The 20,740-nt window shown below is 42.4% G+C and overlaps 1 protein-coding gene across 1 annotated transcript in view; it reads left to right on the top strand.

The window, feature by feature from the left end:
• LOC307034976 (NACHT, LRR and PYD domains-containing protein 12-like) overlaps positions 1-18,839 on the top strand; it is a gene marked incomplete at its 5' end in the record, with an annotated part of 103,001 nt that extends 84,162 nt beyond the window's left edge. Inside the window, 9 exons of the mRNA XM_079673900.1 lie at positions 6,418-6,588; positions 7,024-7,067; positions 7,188-7,228; positions 7,982-8,040; positions 8,103-8,320; positions 9,349-9,608; positions 10,174-10,290; positions 10,410-10,551; positions 13,559-18,839. Coding sequence (XP_079530026.1) covers positions 6,418-6,588; positions 7,024-7,067; positions 7,188-7,228; positions 7,982-8,040; positions 8,103-8,320; positions 9,349-9,608; positions 10,174-10,290; positions 10,410-10,551; positions 13,559-14,253 — 1,747 coding nt within the window. The 3' untranslated portion in view covers positions 14,254-18,839. The remainder of the gene's footprint in view (positions 1-6,417; positions 6,589-7,023; positions 7,068-7,187; positions 7,229-7,981; positions 8,041-8,102; positions 8,321-9,348; positions 9,609-10,173; positions 10,291-10,409; positions 10,552-13,558) is intronic.
• Between the last annotated feature and the right edge of the window lie 1,901 nt (positions 18,840-20,740).

The following is a 20,740-nucleotide window of genomic DNA, read 5'->3' as shown; positions in this document are numbered from 1 at the left end:
CACGTGTTCCACACTCACACAATCACACGGAGAAAATATCCAAAAACCCGGGGGAAGCCACCACCTCGGACACCAACACCATCACCTTCAGCTCTCAGTAACTGAAACAGGAACACAGGGAAAACACAATAAGTGGGGGCAAAAGCACAGAATAACTGAAAAATGAAATAAACCAAAATTAGCCGCAGCCATACTGGCAATCATGCGGCATTATGCAACTCTAGCATTAATAATAATAATGTTGATCTTTACATTTAAATATAACAACAAAAAACCTTCACTGCAGAATTCACTCTGAACCTTTTAAACAGCTGAAATTCATCTTGTATTCTCCATCATGATTTTAACTAATGATATCAAATACAATAATGAAATAGTTATATTAAAACGATCCAACACTAACAAGTATGTTCAGTGGTTGCTGTTTCCAACATGTTCCTGAAGCTACATGATGCTGATACTGACTGAATAGTTCACTCTGAAGATGCTGTGATTTGATGACTCCACTGTTCCTAAAATACATATTCTGGAGGTTTTTCTTCACATTTAAAATTCATCCTGAATTGTGATCTTTGTAAACGTTGTGATCTTGAGTTGAATCAGTTTCTGTGGTTTGTATTTGTCTGGCTGCACATCATGAGTTAGTGTAGATGGAGCAGAGTCTCAGATGTGAAGTCTCCTCGTTTTATTGAAGTAGAAGCACGTTGTCTTTAATATGAATGAGAGCTCTTTCCCTCTTTCTGTATCTTACAGTTTTTAACCTGTTTGGAGTTTCCACTTTCTGACCTTCTTCAGCTCTGAGCAGATTATTAAACCTGGAGTTATTTCAAACAGGAACATTGTTTTCTAAAGTTACATCATGTGTTCTTTATTCAGACTGGAGAGCTGCAGTTTGTCAGAGATCAGCTGTTCTGCTCTGGCTTCAGCTCAGAAGTCCAACATCCATCTAAGAGATCTGGACCTGAGTCTCAACGCTCTGCAGGATTCAGGAGTGGAGCTGCTGAGAGATCTTCTGGAGAGTCCAGACTGCAGACTGGAGACTCTCAGGTCAGTTCACTGACTCTCTGTTACTGCTGGAGATCTCATGTGTTTCATTAACATTGAACCTAATGCTTGAACAACCATACATTTGTGTATGTCGTTGTGAGGGTTTTCCTGCTCACCCAGTTAAAAAGGACAGAAGGAGAGGAAGGCTTGCCTAAAAGAAAGCTTCTTTGACTGGCCACAGCTTGCAAACAATACATCCATACTTTAGGAAACAAACAGAACACTGCTGCCAGTGACAGGCTTTCTTGGGGCGAGTCCTTCTGCCCCCAGGACCCAGACCAAGAGACAAGAACCAGGTTACTGAAATGCTTTATTGTTCACCTGGTTACCTGATCCTTGTCCAGCTGTCTGGAGCCAGCCCCATCCCTCCAGCAGCCGGCGCTCTAACCACACCCCACTGCCACAGTCCTTTTGTTCATATTCTTATTTTTCTTGTACTACATTTAGTCTGCAATCATAAAAGTTGACTGTTTCTTAAAATATATATGTTAGATATCCACTGCTAGTTGTTAAAGTAAATGTAAGTTGTCTTTAGTAAATGGTCACATCTGAATAAAGAAGTTCATCTGAAATGAAGCTCAGCGCAAGTTCAGGCAGGAAGACCTATCACTTTGTATTGCGCGTCATGGCAATACTCGCTCCCTTCACTAAATGATAGGGAGCGCCACTCCTCAGCTAACCTATCACTTCCCTCCGTTCACAAGCCTAATCATCGCACCTGTTAATCCCTCTATATATGCTCTCCCCTTTTCCATCAGCTGTCTTCCAGGTGTCAACGCGCAAGCAGCAGCAGGGCTTCCTCCCAGCTCCGGGTATTTATTCATCAGCTCCGCAGTCTTGCGGATTAAGCTACAGGGGGCGTTCCCCAGTCGGCTAGCGGTTCTAGCCGGCCACCCCGCAAACCCGGATGCGGAAGAAAAAGACAAGGATACTGAGCTCCACGGAAGTTCCTCCGACTTAATGGAAATGGGCTACTTCAGGCAAACAATTGACACACGCCTTCAGTCTCTCAAGAGGGCATCACTGGCATCAGGGCCGCTCAAATGCGGCGCTTCCGGCCTTCACGCGGAACGGGCCCTCATCGCTTGCGAAGCTTCTCCCACTTCCGGCTTCAACCACAACCCCTCTTGCAGGCAGGCAGGGCTCAAGCTACATCTCATCGAAGCTACTTCTCCTTCCGGCTCAGTAGCAGTACTGGTCTCTAACTGCGTCTTAGGTGGCAAGCAGGTAGTGATGGCAAGATGAAGCCTTATGAAGCTTTGAAGCTTTCCAGCCAATTGGTTCGCAAAGGGTTCATCTCATGAGGCTTCATCATGGGCTTCATTTGAACATAAACCCCCTGTTGGTCAAAGCGTGTAAAACAGGCAAATTGGAAATCTCAACAGTTGCGCTCTATCTCATACCGAGTTCCCAATGAGTAAAGCCTTAGAATAACCCTAAACAACGGACATAAAATCCTATTTTCATGTTAACAATATTGTTTTCATTCCAGTTGAACGATTGTGATTGAAAAGCCTATAGGAGGCTAGTAAACATTGCAAAGAGGGATTCGTATTCCTTAATATTATTCATAAACTTAACCACGTTGTAGCCTGAGAAGGCTAAACCATATCAGGAATACATTTATAAACTGCATTATCTCATTTAGCTGTAGCTTCTATAAGCAAACCCTGCGGTCGTGGGTCGGCTGCTTTCCAGCGAGCCACAGCCCACACGCTGGATCTACCCAAAAAACACTGGATATATCTTATCTGCATTTATTCATTTATTTATTCATGTTTTATTCCTACATTTATTTATGCTTGTATCTATTTATACTTATGACATTTTCCGACCTCTATATAAGTGAGGGTCTGAGCTCTTTTAATTCCATCGTGTCACCAGCGGACCCGGGTACAGGAGGGGTAACATGGTTCTTGTTATACATCCATGGGTATTATGAGCGTTGTGGCTCAACGGTTCAAATGATCCGAATCGCTTCCCGAAGCTTTCACGTGGTATCGACAGGCAGCGAGGTTCGTTCGTCATCGATGACGTCACTGGCCCGAAACGATACAAGCCTCGATACATGCTTCACAAAAAGATTCGGGGATTACTCGACACACGCTCCGAAGCCTCGGCGCAATACGTAACGGGTGTAACGCGTTACAGCATGGAGTTATGCAGTTCGGGTAACTACTACCCGTCACAATGCTCAGTAAGTACCGCTGTCTCAAGCTTCAACACAGCCACGGATGCTGCCCATCCGTGGTTTTGGGGGGTTTCTTTCAGGGAGAAAGAGATGTTCATGTAAGATGATAAAAGACAGTCTAATCACCCAACCAGCACATCAGCATCTACGTCTCACCGTGGCGTAATTAAACTGCTAATTAAGCTAGTCCTATACCAGGGCTCGACAGTAACGGTTGCCAGGTTGCCATTGGCAACCATTTGAAAAATGTCAACCACTTCTTGGACTTTGGTTGCCATCAGTGGCAACCAGTTTTTAACATAAGAAATAAGGACAGCAAAACGTGCACCCCAAAATAGATAAATGTTCCTATTCATTTTTAAGAGTGATATTTGATTGTTGTGACCAGTCGGAACCTGATACTTAAATTGCACGTGCATTGGCGTGATTACGGAGCCAGAAAGCGATGCACGTTTACTCGCGTGCGCGGTGCGCCGTGTGTTTGTTTTACAACAAAATGGCGAAGCAAAAAATAAGTTGCTTGACTGTGTGATAAAAAGTTCAGCCAACACCTCAACTTCTCCAATGAATGTTCAAAGTGATTCAACTGATGGAGCGTAAGGTAAAACCCGAACGAAAAACAAAGAGGAATGTTTTCCATTCACTTCCGGTAAAAGTTCCTTCAAAATAAGAGTCCCGATCTTATTACTACCAAAATAAAAGTGCAAAACGAAACTTTACCATAGAAAATGGTTGCATTAAATTATGATCACTTCTATAAAAAGGTAACACATTTTAAATATAGTTAGACATATTAAAGGTAATTTACAGCATCAATAATTAATATCAAATGTTTAACTATGAATGGTTTTCATTTATTTAACATTAGAAATGTATTAGTCTGGCCAATCCAAGACTTCAATGCTGAAGGGCCAATGGGTCTATGGTGGGGGTCAGCACAAAGGTCAAGAAAACCCACATTTGAAAGGGAGACAACGGATGATCAAGAAACCGGTGACTTGCTCAATTCATTTGTGAGGGATCTATGAAGACAGAACAACAGCAGCACTACTGGTATTTTGTATACCAGCAATTGAGGGTGGACAAGTTTACTACCACTTAGGTTCAAATAAGTGCGTTAATTACTTATTGTAAAGCATTTGAAAATTCTTGTGTCACATGTTCATTATTAAGTTGATGTATAACTGTTTAGCATCTTAATTATTTAAAATATAAGGTATCAAAAAAAAAAGGGCAACCGTATTTTCAGTTGGCAACCAAAAGCGGATGCCTGGTTGCCAGCCTGGCAACCACTTTTAAAAGTTAGCGTTGAGCCCTGCCTATATCATGGGTCATGTCTCAGCATTTACCTAAGCAAATATTATTTCATGCTGCTCATATTGCACTCATATATTTGGTTTCATGCTCACATGGCTTATGTTAAGCAGGGTATGATATTCATGCATCATTGTACTCAAGCTAACAGCCGCATTACATTGTCTACATCTCCCTCTTCGCCAGGCATCGGCTCGTGCCGGCTATCCACGATCTCTCAAGCTTACCTCTGTTAAACATGCATATAACTGGTGGTGGTGTCTTAAGAGCATTTCAGGGCTCGTTCAGGATAGGTGCAGCAAACCTGCCGCAATCAAGGTAATTGTTCCTCTTCCCTACAACAACCGCTTCTCATCCTACATTCGTCCGAAACCCAGTGCCGTGCTGGCTATCCAAAGGTCTCTCCAACCTTCAAATTGGTACGTATGCATATAACTGGTGGTGGTTCTTAGCATGTCAGCACGTATATTCGCCCCGCGGCTCATGTTTATCCTTGCATGTCTAACCCTGTACGTCCAGGTTGTAACCTTCGGGTCTGTATAAAATGTGTCCCTGCGAAGTCAGGCTGCCCCGTACGTCCGGGATGCCCTGTACGTCCAGGATGCCCCGTTCGTCCGGGATGCCCCGTACGTCCGGGATGCCCCGTACGTCCGGGAAGCCCTGTATGTCCAGGACGCCCTGTACGTCCAGGATGCCCCGTACGTCCGGGATGCCCCGTACGTCCGGAAAGCCCCGTATGTCCGGGACGCCCCGTATGTCCGGGATGCCCTGTATGTCCAGGATGCCCTGTACGTCCAGGAAGCCCTGTACGTCCAGGGAGGATGCCTAGGAGGCATCAGCACGTCTAAATCCCCACATGTATTAACCTCTCATTTCATCCATAGATTTTCACTGCATCCCACAAGGTAAGATTTCATCACGTTCAGTACTTCATACTTTCACTTCTTTTGGGGGTTTCATCGGAAACGGTTCTTCCCTTCCCGAATGACATCCTACAAAACCTGGGCGTAATCGCCAAACACCATTTCATTCACTTGTTATAACTGTCATCATTATGTTTCATTTATATAATGTGACCCGATAATAAACATGTATTCCATACATCACGTCTCTCCTGATTGAAATGAAGCTCAGCTCAAGTTCAGGCAGGAAGACCTATCACTTTGTATTGCGCGTCATGGCAATACTCGCTCCCTTCACTAAATGATAGGGAGCGCCACTCCTCAGCTAACCTATCACTTCCCTCCGTTCACAAGCCTAATCATCGCACCTGTTAATCCCTCTATATATGCTCTCCCCTTTTCCATCAGCTGTCTTCCAGGTGTCAACGCGCAACCCTCCTCCACCCCTTCGCCTCCTGCTTCCAACTCAGGGCCAAGCTCAACCTTCTCCCTTCCAACTGGACCTAACCACTTATCACCACCACCAGTGTCTAGACCCGGGGGGGTTCATTGGAAACGGTTCTTCCCTTCCCGAATGACATCCTACAAAACCTGGGCCTAATCGCCAAACACCATTTCATTCACTTGTTATAACTGTCATCATTATGTTTCATTTATATAATGTGACCCGATAATAAACATGTATTCCATACATCACGTCTCTCCTGATTGAACTAATATTAGTTTCACATTGATCTCTGAAGCATACATGTTTTTCTTGCTTCCCATTGATTTCAATGTTTTCACAGATAATGAACAGAAGGCTGATATTATGATGATCCACAATAACAGAAAGACAGTCAATGTAATTCAGGGAAAAGCTCATTGATTAGGAGACAGGAATGTTGAGCTACACTTAATAAACCTGAACATCTGATTGGATTATAAACTGATTTTTATCCTCATCATGTGTTCTTTATTCAGTCTGAGGAGCTGCAGTTTGTCAGAGATCAGCTGTTCTGCTCTGGCCTCAGCTCTGAAGTCCAACATCCATCTGAGAGATCTGGACCTGAGTCTCAACACTCTGCAGCATTCAGGAGTGGAGCTGCTGAGAGATCTTCTGGAGAGTCAAGACTGCAGACTGGAGACTCTCAGGTCAGTACGGGGTCTCTGCTGGTTCAGCAGTATTGTATCAAACACAGGGAGGTGTTTCTCTCTCTGGGGAATCTCAACAGATCAGTGATGTTTCCCACTGACTGCAGGTTCTTTCATTCTTCCATCAACTATTGTAAGCTGAAAATGCAAATCCACATTTAGTTAGTTAGCAACTTTCTAAAAGACATATATGATTTTACAGAAGAGTGGAAAAGGTGTTCTGTTTTGTTTCCTCTCATGTTTTTAGTTTCTAGCCTAATGAGCAGTTACTTCCTGTGATGCAGCTGAGAGCTGTGGCAGTCAGTCGTAGTGTTTGCAGAGAAGATATGATGGGATGTAAAGCATGAGATCAGTCAGGACTCTGAAGCTGACTCAAAGAAAAAACACTTATTTTAAACTTTATCCAAAATTGTTGGATTGTGTTCATCCCTTCAGGATCAGAGATGATGAAACGATCAGAGCCAAGATCCAGAAGACCTGTGAGTACTGAAACCATATCCTCCATTCATCAAACTATTGTACACTAAATCTGATCTTAAAATATATTTATAGTACAATAATTATTATTATTTTTCTCTGTCCCCACCTCTCTCCATCAGGTGACTCCGATGTGGAGCAGGAAGTGAAGACAGACAGAAAGGTGAGAGAGGAGCAGTTGTACAGAGTGGAGTATATTTATTTCACCACTGAATGACATATAATTATTAGGGCTGTCAAGTTAAATGCACTAACGCTCGCAATTTATCTAGAAACCTGAACAATATCCCGCCCCAATGTACTGTGATTGGCTGGTACTACTGTGCTGTGATTGGCTGGTACTACTGTGCTGTGATTGGCTGGTAATACTATGCTATGATTTGCTGCTAATTCTGTTCTGTGATTGGCTGGTAGTGCTGTGACATGCTAACCCGTTAATATCCCGTTTGTAATTGACGATGAACTCAGATGATCCAGACTCATTTGCATATTTCCAATTGGTCTGAATATGTTGTGGAATTGTGGTTTGGTTTCATGAAGCTAGAACTTAACTTGATTTATATTAAAATAACTAACTTTGTTTGTTCCAGGCCCCTGAATCCTTCTCACCTGAGCACACAACTGAGTCTCCATACAGGTAATCCTATAACATGACCAAACATTATTTTAAACACATGAAAGATATATATTCATTTCATTGTGTTTGATTTCATGTCTTTCACCTTGAGGTATTGCATCCAATCTCTTTCCAACAGACGTAAATAAAATAATGCCTCTGTGTGTAGGAAGGATTGTTTTCTTGTACCAGTCTAGATCCTCGCTGGACTCGAGATTTTGTTAATTTAATAAAAATGTGTTTACACACACATTCTGATGCATGTGGACACATCTTCAGTGATGTTCCTGTAATCATCAGGTGTTTCAGATCTTTCAACAAACCCTCCTCCAGGTCAGACTCCAGCTGGATGAACACCTGTCAGTCAGAACACAGGCCAGTGAAGGCTTGGTGTAGTAACCTGTCCCCTGTGTGTCTACAGGTTCAGGTGTCCTGGTCCAGGTGAGTTCCAGTGTGCTTCGACTGGCCTGGTGTTCGTCATGGCTCAGGAGGCGGAGCTTCTGTACAGGACGGTCCCTTGGGAGGAGAGCCGCCTCCAATCAGCTGGCAAGCAGGCAGCAGGGCCGCTGTTCGAGGTGAAGAGTTCTGATGAAGCTGCCGTCTGCCAGCTCCACCTGCCACACAGTGAGACAGAGGATGGTAAAGACATCAAGTGTTAACAAATACACTTATATAATGATTAGCACTTTATACTATTCACTAGTGTTCAAGAGTTATAAAGCAGCTTTATTAAACTACACTGAACAAAAATATAAATGCAACACTTTTCTTTGCTCCCATTTTTCATGAGATGAACTCAAAGATCTAAAACATTTTCTACGTACACAAAATAACCATTTCTCTCAAATATTGTTCACAAATCTGAAAAAATCTGTGATAGTGAGCACTTCTCCTTTGCCGAGATAATCAATCCCACCTCACAGGTGTGGCATATCAAGATGCTGATTAGACAGCATGATTATTATACAGGTGTGCCTTAGGCTGGCCACAATAAAAGGCCACTCTGAAACGTGCAGTTTTGCTTTATTGGGGGGGTCTGGGGGGGTCCGAAAACCAGTCGGGTTTAACCCTAACCCTAACATGTCACCCAGGGTTAGGGTTAGGGTTAAACCCCCCCAGACCCCCCCAATAAAGCAAAAATGCACGTTTCAGAGTGGCCTTTTATTGTGTTGATGCTAATCTAGCAGTTTGATGAATTCTTACTTTGTTATTCATCTGTTGCTCTTTCTGCTCTTTACATTGGCAGTCTGGCTGAACCATGGACAAAACAAAACAACAGACAACAACATTTATAAGTTAGACTCCCTACGCCCTAAAAGCTTTAGAAAACTCTTCACACATCTAGAGAATCACTCAGACATGAGACCGGACACAGTCAAGCTGTTCTGGCAGCAGATTACAAACATTTCAGCAGTCTGGTGAATAAAAAATAATTAATAAAGTTTATGCATAACAGCAAATGCTCACATCCAGAAAGAGCACAGGGGGCGGAACAATAATGAAACATTAGAATAAAAGGTGAAGGATATAAACTGGTACATCCTAGTGAGGCTCCAAAGTGAATGACATTTGATGAACATTAGCTCTGAGCTAAAGTGGTGTGACATTGAATATGATGAAGCTGTTTCAGCAGCAATGCAACAGATGACCAGCTCTTTGCTCCACAGCGCTGCTCCTGGACGGCCTGTTGTCTGTCGTCCACATCACTGATGAAGGCCTGAGCATCTTGGAGCCGCTGGAGGTCACACGCACTCACGTGGTGGTGAAGGTGCCTCACCTCTCTCTCTTTGGCCTGGTCTGGGATCTTCTTAAAAGGTATCTGCTTCTGCGGGTAGAGGGCAAGATTCTGGTGTTCCTACGACCCCCGGTCAGAGAGGAGCAAACACTGGATGTACATCTGCTGCAGAAAAACGTCCCTAAGAAGGAGGTAAGGCCATGTGCTCACCATCAGACTAAACACTGGTTTAAACCACAGCTGTTTCCTCACACACTGCTCCTCTTTTCAAACCTTCTCGTGCTGGGAGAAGGATAAGATCTATCTGAACTGTAAATCTTCAGATCGCTCTTTGTGGTTTTGTATGATTCTCTCTCAGCATGTCTTTCTGTCTGTGGAAACTGATGGCATGAATGTTAAACACATCACACAGAACTGAAAGACCTGCTGAGATTAATCACTGCCAAGACAACGTGATCTCATCCCTACCAGCCACATGTTACAGCTTGGGTAGCAGCCTTTTGTGTTGTATAACTGACACAGACGGTTTGGGTTTTGGTTAACGTTGGAATAGCTTATTCAATAGCTAATCTCAAAGAATTAAAATAATCTATTTGTAATATTCCTTTACAAAGGCAATACATACTTATAATTATGTTGTGATTGATTGTGTATCTCATCACTTTGTGGAGCAGGTCTGTCAACGTTTGTTGTTTTTTAATGTGATCTTTAAATAAAGTTGTCTCTGAGCATAACTAAAGTTACTCTGTTACTGAAGGTTGCTGATCAACACAGACGTGCTGAGATCATCCCAATCTCCACCGACTGTGAGCTGGAACTGTACAAAGGTTACAGTGTGCACTGTGAACCTGAGGGCTTCTTCATTCAGCCTCAGGTGAGTCACTGATACTCCTCTAAAGAAACACAATGATCATTAACACACATGTATCTGCATGTGGATCCACAATCAGGAAAGAAACAGATAAACGTTTAACTTCTGCTTCTGGTTTTCAGAGTAAAACATTTGTATCAAGTTTTGGACCAGATTACGATCCGACATTTCAAGTTTCCCTGACGACGAGCACAGAGAGAGTGGATTTGAAGCTCAAGGACCAAGGTGGAAACGTAGTCTGGAATTATCTCCTGTCACTGGAAGGTAAAGACTCCACTTGAGCTCAGACCCAGTGATAGACTGATAACTCTAAAGCTCCATCTCATAGCCTTCTCTATTAAGGCTCCATGGCAACGCATCGTTACGACATTAAACACACAACCTGTAATGTTCTAAAACTATAGTAATAACTAGTGTGGTGTGGTGGTGAAACAGCGTGGCATCATGGGAGTTGTAGTCTTCAGCTTCTCATGCTTAAATGGATTAAGGCATTACAGGAGACCGTGATGAACGTACTTGTAGTGACCACGATATCCATTTGTTGTTTGTCCTTTGTTTGTGCCTCACTCGTGGGGCTGACCGACGAATAGACGCTTGTAGTTTGAGAGAAAAAATATAAATGTCCAGATGCGATTGAAAAGTAAGATAGTTTATTTCCAAAAAAGGCAAAAAGATATAAACGTTTTTAAACAAACTATTTGACTGATATTTCAATGCTAAAGAACCAAGCTGTGACGCTCCCAACCAGCAAGGTCTAAAAACTGTTTGCTTCAGTCAGCCGCACCAGTAGGCTGCAGCACCTCTCCTTTTATGCTGCAGCATCTCGACCTGCAGAGTAACGCACTCAAATCATAAATAAATAATATACACTAGGCTTGGGCGGTATGACAGTATTACGGTATACCAGGGTATTTCGAAATACCGTCGGTATGATTTTCAATACCTTGACGTCACAGACTGTGCGCCAAATCATAGATGCGTTTCATTCTATTACACGTACACAGAGTTTTGACAGGGACGACATTGGTTGTAATGCACAGCACGCGCCAGCAGAGGGCAGGGGAGGGCAGTCCGTCTTTCCCGCTCTCAGAGCTCAGCACAGAGCTGAGCTGAGCAAGATGGCGGCAGCATTGGCCGGCCCCGAACTCGGACAACTAGTAAAAAAGAAAAATGCCTCTGCGCCTGTTTGGGACTATTTTGGGTTTACTCGTCGCCAGTGACTTCATCCAGCACAACGAGAGACAGAGGCACTTCTTTGGGAATGTTTAAGACGGGGTGAGTGAGTGTTGACATTTTTTAATCCTATGCAACTGGTTGATGGTTTTGTAGTCGAGGTCGGACGGTTTTAAAAACGAAAGCATTTACGTGCTAAACATTCACGCGAGTAATCCAATGAATCAAATGGAAATAAGGTTTTTAACACATGCACGGAATAATATTGCCAAACTAGTTAGTGAATATAGCAAACTTTATTCAATAAGTGTTAGAAATTAAAATCAATGTTTTAATGGGGACATGTAGTTTAAACATGCCGTCAGTTTTAATGCTCTTTTATACTGAAAAACCAGAAATTCTTGTGCACAAGCAGTTAAGCTTTTATTCTGAAAATCCTTCATCTACGCACATAGCATGTGGCCAATATACGATTTCCTAAAGAGGTGAATTTAGTAGCGAAATGATATGGAGTGGTGCAAACCGAAGCCTACTGATTTAACACTACAACTATAGATGTCGAGATACTACCATGCTGAATATTAAATGAAGGTAAAGTTTATTTGAATACATTAATGTTTACAGACGAGAGTAGCATGTGACAACATCCGGAATGACCGGAAACCAAACCAGCCGAGAAGTATTTTTTAGAGTATTGATTACAGCGTTTAGAATGTGTTAAATGAAAAGTGATGAAAGATAATCTGAGGAGAAAAGGCGTGTTGAGCATATATTGGATGTGAAAGGAGCCAATCCTCTGTTTAAATGCAACAACGGACATTGGAGACGAGGCGAGCCGGCAGGCGGGGAGGAGCCAGCAGAGGATATATAACAGCACCGGGGGAGAGATCCAACTCTTGGCTTCCCTAACGAGGAGCGGATCACAGCTGTTTGTCTGACTGAACAATATCATGCTTGTGACCAACCCGCGCCTTTTTTAATTAAAGTACCCAATTGAACTTTCACAGAGACTCCATTTAGTCTCCTTTTAAAGCTTCTCTCCTGGACGGGAGAATAACGAACACAGTTTACATAAGTCAAGTATTTACTCCCGGAAAATGTTTATGTATGATGATATATTGTTAACTTAGCTCACTATGGAAACAACGTCGGATATCTACAAACGCGTCCTGTATCCGATCTCAAAATGTGCCATTTGCACAATGTGTCATGTATGCAGCCCTTGTTTTGCACTTGCGCGCACGTCGCGGCACTTTGCGAGCGTCTACCGGCTCGGGCTGCATTTTACACCGAACATATAATATACCGTTCGAAACATCTATTTGCTGCCGAACGCCACCTCACTCAAGTCAACCCAAGTCATACCGTCAGTGGCGGCTGGTGGAAAATATTTTTGGTGGGGCTGGCTGTTGATATAGTGAGTAAAACATCTTTTTGGGGGAGAAATTACCCCTTAAATTGGGACTGATACCGACATATACCGTATACCACGGTATGATGTCAGCAAGGTATGACGGTATGAAAAAAATGACACCGCCCATGCCTAATATACACCACAGAATCTCAGGTTACACTCTAAAAAGATAAGATACTATAATCTAAGGAAATGGCTCCTACAGTACTGTTACCTTTAACATGACACATCTCTCTGAACCATTTGGGATAATCTATGTAAACAACTCAACCAAGTATACATAATACAGGTGTAGAAGACGGACCTTTATTAATCCCCCGAGAGGATGTGTACACTCTGTCGTACACACACACCATTTTTTTTATATAGGTACGTACAGTACACACAGTACACACTTTTTACATCATGCACATACACAAATACACACACAGTTATATGCACACAGACACATGCAGTTGAGAAGTCAGAGCGGAGGTAGCCAGTCTAGCCGGCGCCAGTGAGCAGTTGGGGGTTAGGTGCTCCCTTGCTCTGGAGTTTTGATATATTTGAATGAGGAAATGCTACATATTATAACTTTAAGTGAACAGAAATCCACCTCTGGGAATGTCGAGTTACTTATATTTGTAAGACATCTGTTTAATTGATTGTCGGTTAACAAAAGTATTTTTCCTGTTTATCTACCAGGTCCAAGGAATGAATTATCCCAGAGACATGTCCCAGCAGAGAGCAGAGTCCCAGCAGAGAGCAGATTCTCAGCAGAGAGCAGAGTCCCAGCAGAGAGCAGAGTCCCAGCAGAGAGCAGAGTCCCAGCAGAGAGCAGAGTCTCAGCAGAGAGCAGAGTCCCAGCAGAGAGTAGAGTCCCAGCAGAGAGCAGAGTCCCAGCAGAGAGCAGAGTCCCAGCAGAGAGCAGAGTCCCAGCAGAGAGCAGAGTCCCAGCAGAGAGCAGAGTCTCAGCAGAGAGCAGAGTCCCTGCAGAGAGCAGAGTCTCAGCAGAGAGCAGAGTCCCAGCAGAGAGCAGAGTCCCAGCAGAGAGCAGAGTCTCAGCAGAGAGCAGAGTCCCAGCAGAGAGCAGAGTCCCAGCAGAGAGCAGAGTCCCAGCAGAGAGCAGAGTCCCAGCAGACCAGAGGCTGCTCTCAGTTCGGACAGAGTTCATTCAAAGAGTGACTCCAACTGTCCTGAACAACCTTCTGGATAAACTCTTTGAGTCTGAAGTGATCAGTGAATCTGAAATGACGTCAGCCAGAACCAAACCCCAAAATGACGGAGCACGAGAGGTGGTGGACGCGGTGCGAAATAAAGGAGCTGCAGCCAGCAGGGTTCTGATCAATGCTCTCCGAGAGCTGGACCCGTATCTTTACAGAGAGCTCAAATTGAGCTGAGGCTAAACCTCGTGGAGTGTGTGTGACAGTTGAAGTCTAGTCCTCTGTTTTGTTACCTGAACATGTTTCCCCTTGTCCTTGAAGGTAACACAGATTCTGAGCGAAGGCCACTTTCCTTCTCTCTTTTCTCCTGGACTCCCTCCTGAGAGCAGCTACCCGTATTGGCCTTCCTTTGGTGTATATATATATATACACCATGGAGCAATTGTGGTGATAAAACTCAAATATAATCAGGGGAGCACATAACTTTTTTGCCCTGGTTCGCAAAGGAGCACCTGGAGATGTTGCTTGGTGCGCATCCTTAAGATGAAATAAACCGGACCTTTTGAGGGGTACTTTACTTTATGAACAGGGGGGGGGGTTGGTGCGCTAGGGAGCACGCCCATTAACTGTTCGCCCGTGCCTCGCAGCTGGGTTACTGTGCGGAGCGTATAAAGCAGACTCTACGCGATAGCGAGGGGTAGAGCGAGGGATCGCAGATGCCGTCGCGCTCGCGGACAGATTGAAAAGATTAAACCTAAATGGCTCGCAAATTATACTTTGGCGGCCGTTAATATACCTGGGCGGCCCGCCCAAATAAAGTCTATGTGTGGGAAACCCTGCTATCTTACCAGTTCTTATGCAACTCGCAAATCTCTCTTTCTCCCTTCTCTCTTTTCTATCTCTCTCTTCTCTCTCCTCTCTCTCTGCTCCTTTTTTGGCGGTGGGTTTAGTTTTAATCAGTAGTCCCTGGACAGATAATAATAATAATTAGGTCTGTCAGTCGATTCAAATATTTAATCACGATTTATCGCATGATTGTCCATAGTTAATCGCGATTAATTACAAATGAATCGCTCATTTTTTATACGTTTTTAATACTCTTATCAACATATGAGTGGACAAATATTCTTTATGCAAATGTTTGTTTATTATCATTGGAACAATGACAAATATTCTCCTGAATATTCTCAACACAACAACCTGGAACCTCTCTCTCTCTCTCTCTTCACTCTCTCCCAACCCTTTCTACTTCTTTGCACTGAGCTAGTTGCTCAAACAGACAAGGCTGTTTACAGTTGTCGGCAAAATGCCGCTCCTTGGTCTTCATAACATTCAAAGCATGAGACTGAAGTTCCCACAGGGGAGTTGTCAGAGAACATCTGCAGGTGTTTCAGTGTTGTGGGTGAAGTCTGCAGTGTAGAAGGTGAAGAAAAACGGTCCAACATCCCGTACTGCTGATGATGGTACACCCTTTCCAATCCACACACACACACACACACACACACACACACACAAACACACACACACACACACACACACACACACACACACACACACACACACACACACACACACACACACACACACACACACACACACACACACATACACACACACACACACACACACACACACACACACACACACACACACACACACACACACACACACACACACACACACACACAAACAGACACAGACTTCTGCAGTCCTCCAATCAGTCGACAGCTGTCTCTACACAGGTGGAATGTGCTTCCAATGAAAATAAAAAAAGACAAATTGATAAATGATATTTTTTTCACACATTATATTTCCATTCAAAGATTCAAGATTTGAAGATTATATTGTCGTTCACGTTATTAATACAGTATGAGCAGATTAGTAACAAACCACTCAAAGATTGAAGTTAAAGACTTTTTTCATGTGCATTTGGAAAGCTTTGCTATTCTCTTACATTCCTCCAGAGTCAGAAAAAGTCTGAGTTAACTTTTTGGAGAACCATAAAAAAGGGCTAAAGAGATAAACTTGTATCCGTAAATAGTCCCTCATAACCTGGGTAGATTCCCCTGTCAACTCCCATATCATTCCTCCAGAGACCAGTTCAAAAACTTAAAGTTTGGTAAGAACCAGGCTGAGGGGTCTCCAGGCAACACATTTATCCAAGCCAGAGTGCACATGTAGCGGATGAATTCCTCCAGGACATTACACGGCCGTTTTTGTTCTGAGTCCTCTCAAAAAACGGGTTTCCGATTTCGTGCAGACAGTAGTCTGAAATGGATGAATGAACTTTTTCAACGGAGTAGGGGAACCTGATTTTCCCCTCTCCGTTGTAAGTTGCGACGGAGAAGGGGAAAAGTCTCCGGGGCTTTGGAGTTGGCACTCAGTCGTTTTTTCGACAATTTTTTAAATATTCATTTTTGATTATTTTAAGATATAATTGACCGTTTTCTTTACTTTTTTCTTCTTCTTCTTTCCACGGGTGGGTGTGCATGGCAGGCCGCCTATGAGCCACCTATGAGTACCCAAATTCTGCCTGGAACCTCCAGGATTTGTTTCTCCGTTTATATGCGTTAGCGTAACCGGTGATTGCAACAATGGGTCCAATGCTTCAATGCATGGTATACGACAGGGTTAAATTGTCCCACCTCCGCACCAACGTGGGGCTGGTGATGGCAACATTGGGTCTGATGCATCAATTCATGGTGCCCCAACCATGAGAGGGTTTGGGGTTCCCCGGAACCAGGTAGTACCCCAGCAGGAAACACTTTTTATGGTCAAAGGAGGAAAGAGTGCTAGAACCGGGGTAAAACAAAGAAAGTGTCCGACAATAGTGACTTGTGAGGCGGCCAGAGAGTCTGTCATATCTCGGTCCTATCCTCCAGGCAATGTGGTTACCAGAACTTGGTCAAATTGACCAAAATGTAAAAAAAATAAGTTTCAATTCATCCATGGAAAAGGGCTGAAAATGTAAAAAAGTATCCAAAAATAGTGCATCAGTCCCCTGTCAACTCCCCTTGCATTCCTCCACAGTCAGAAAAAGTCTGACTTCACTTTTTGGGGATCCATAGAAAAGGGGTGAAAGTGAGAAAATGTATCCGAAAATAGTGTCTCATAATGCGGGTAGAGTCCCCTCAAACTCCCCTTGCATTCCTCCACAGTCAGAAAAAGTCTGACTTCACTTTTTGGAGATCCATAGAAAAGGGGTGAAAGTGAGAAAATGTATCCCAAAATAGTGTCTCATAATGCAGGTAGAGTCCCCTCAAACTCCCCTTGCATTCCTCCACAGTCAGAAAAAGTCTGACTTCACTTTTTGGAGATCCATAGAAAAGGGGTGAAAGTGAGAAAATGTATCCCAAAATAGTGTCTCATAATGCGGGTAGAGTCCCCTCAAACTCCCCTTACATTCGTCCAGAGACCAGTTTGCAAACTTAAAGTTTGGTAAGAACCAGGCTGGGGGGTCTCCAGGCAACAAATGTATCAGAGCCAGAGTGCACATGGAGCGGATACATTCCTCCATGAAATCAGACACCAGGTTTTTTTTTCTGAGTCCTCTCAAAAACCGGGTTTCCGATTTCGTGCAGACAGTAGTCTGAAATGGATGAATACATTTTTTTGATGGAGAAGGGGAAGCTTGGTTTCCCCTCTCCGTTGTAAGTTACAACGGAGAAGTGGAAAAGTGTCCGGGGCTTCGGCCCGAAGGAGCTTTTTTGAGCCCCTTCTCCGTTGGCACTTAGTAATTATTTCGAGAATATTTTTAAACTTCATTTTTGATTATTTTAAGATATAATTGACCGTTTTTTTCACTTTTTTCTTCTTTCCACGGGTGGGGGCTCATGGCAGGCCGCCTATGAGCTCCCAAATTCGGCCTGGAACCTCCAGGATTTGTGGGCTAAGTTCCATAAACTGACAAAGTCACCCAGAAATATCACTTTTATTGCCCAAAAATATATAATACAAATACATTTAAATAGTAAAAGTTACAATTGTGCTCCGAGTAACCCGGAATTTGATTTATATAGCCCAATGATAGTGAATAAAAATCATTTTCATGGAAAAAAGTGTTAAAACGCCTGATTAATGCAGATGCAGGACCCCAGACCCCAGTGAGCTCCAGACTATGTGCATTGTGTTAGGGAACCATATTAATGATAAAATAAATCATTTAAATGCAAAGATAATGATTACAAATCATTTTTAGGGGGACAACTGTGGAGAGGAGCCTGAAAATGACTCTTCAGCACCCCGGAGAAGCAGGGTGTGAGACTCACAGAGTGCACCCAGAGAGATCCTTGCAGCACATGGCTCTTGCACCCAGACTGTAGCCAGAGAACAGGCTGCTTCACAGCACTTTGTAACCCAGGAAAGCAGCTTGAATCGTGGGTACATGCGTGTTAAAAGTGCATTAAACTGTTTTAATTCAAATGTATGTTTGACTGCATAAACATCCGGTGTTATGGACATATTCATGTCAGTATGGACAGGAAACTGTCCATTTCGTCCCCTTTTAAGTCATGAAATGTACAAGAAGATGAAAACAGCAGAGTCACTGCTGTTAGCACCTTCGGGGGAGAGCATTGCAAAACTGGCTCCGGTAATGGTACAAATCTCAACCTGTCGTACAATGGACAGCTTCCCCCCCCATCTATGTATATACTCGCATTTTAGACTCTGTTACTAACTGTATATCTGTAGACTTGGTATGTCTTAAATGTCCGGTTAGGATGTATTAGAACGAAATCTAAAATGAAATGTGTAAGTAAGCCAACTGTATGTAACAAAAAACACCTGTATGTAAATTGTAAATAAGCCATCTGTATGTCAAATATGTCTTGTATGTCTTAAATGATATGATGAATTGGAAATGGGGGACCCTGATGTACACAAGACGAAAGTCATTCTCTGGTCTGCATCCCCTTAACAATTGTATGTTTTGAGCTGTACTGTACTGTACCCAATATACAAGCTGTTAATAAACTAATCAATCAATCAATCAATCAATCAACCAATCAATCAATCAATCAATCAATCAGCAGGGTCTCAGACTCACAGGCACATATGCAGAGATCCAGGGTGATGCACATGGCTTTTCTACCCAGGAATAAGTCTTTGAAAGCTGGGGAAAAGTGGTGTGAATAGAGGGAGAGAGCCCCCAGAGAGAAGCGGAGTGTGAGACTCACAGAGCGCACCCATTTTGGCAATGTACGGCAACCCAAGAAGGACATTTGACACAGCGGCGTTTCACAAAGAAGAGAAAATAACGCTCAAAAAACCAGACGACATTAATAATAATAAACTTTATTTATATAACACCTTTCATGCTTGAAGTGCTTTTACAGAGTATGACATAAAATGACAATAACAAATGAGGAACAATAATTAAAAACAAGGTGTAAACAAACAGAAAGAGTTATATCTTAAAACATGAACAGTGATACTACTAAAAAATTACTATTGCCCCAGATTATAAGCCAAATTAAAAAGATTGGTCTTTAATTTAATTTAAATGGCCGACCAACCCTTTTTGACTGGTCATATTTCTGGAGTAATTATACAGTTTTTGAGGAACAGAAATGTTGTTTTCTGACATCACTTTAACATTTTAACAAGGTGCTGGTGGGTGAGCAAACTGGGAATAATAAGCTAAATATAAATATACTTTAAGGTCCTCCAGGAACAACTGAAGTTTAATTAATAAATGTGACAGTAAAATAAAAAACGGCTAGATATTCTCTTATCTTCCTCCAGCAGCGTATTACTGAAACACCTAGGATTCTGTACATTAAAAAATTAAAAACCTTTAAAAGAATAACTTACAGAGCACAGATTAAAATCACTCCTGTTTGAATAATTATCTGAATATTTCTAAATTAAGAGTGACCTTTTTAGCCAATATCATCTCCTCAGTTCCCCCTCTATACATTCAAATGAATACAAATTAAGGTTTATATCTTCTCTCTTAGCTGTAGTGCTAATTATCAACGTTTCTACAACCAATATATTAAAAATGTATGAATGGAAAAAAGGTGTATTTTCATTCTGATTTTAAAGGGTTTCATTATAATCTTTATCCAATATTTAATACTTCTTGATGAATCCAAACTACTTTTGAAATGTGAACAGTGCAACACTGATGTAGAAAAACTGGTATCATCGTTCTTTAAAATGTATTTTCTCCACTATCAATGCTATGCTAACACGCACTCTACAGCGCTGGAAGTAATACAAGTTGTATTTCTGCCAAAACTAAACCTCTGAAATATAAATGTTCCCACAGACTTTGAAACCTAATGTTTATCTTTAGTTGGAGCTTCTCCTTTTTCAAACCTTTCCTCCTAAATGTGAGTTCAAAGCTCTGATTATCTCCTGAACAAAGACTATGAACATATTCATCGTCCTCTGTTTATAAGTGACTGTTATTTTTGTATATATTGACTCTTCTGCCGTTATATTTTCCTTTTGTATTGATGCCTCTTAATGTGGGACTTTGTATACATGTGTAAATGTTTGATTCTGTAGATATCTTTAAATATTTTAACTTTTATTCATCGGGATTGTGAGAAACAGCATTTCTCAAATGTGGAAAATACAGCTAAATATGTACTTTTAATAAATATTTATCCTGTGTAAAGTCTGGTAGCATGATAATTAGTTGTTTATATTTCCAGGAATGGCTTTGATGATGCAAATAAGCAAAAACTTGACATTTAATCGCTGATTTTGCTAA

The sequence above is a fragment of the Notothenia rossii genome (genome assembly GCF_949606895.1).
Source record: "Notothenia rossii genome assembly, chromosome: 4".
NCBI classification, from domain to species: Eukaryota; Metazoa; Chordata; class Actinopteri; order Perciformes; family Nototheniidae; genus Notothenia; species Notothenia rossii.
Note: the sequence above shows the minus strand (reverse complement) of the source record. Positions and strands in the feature narration are given on the sequence as shown.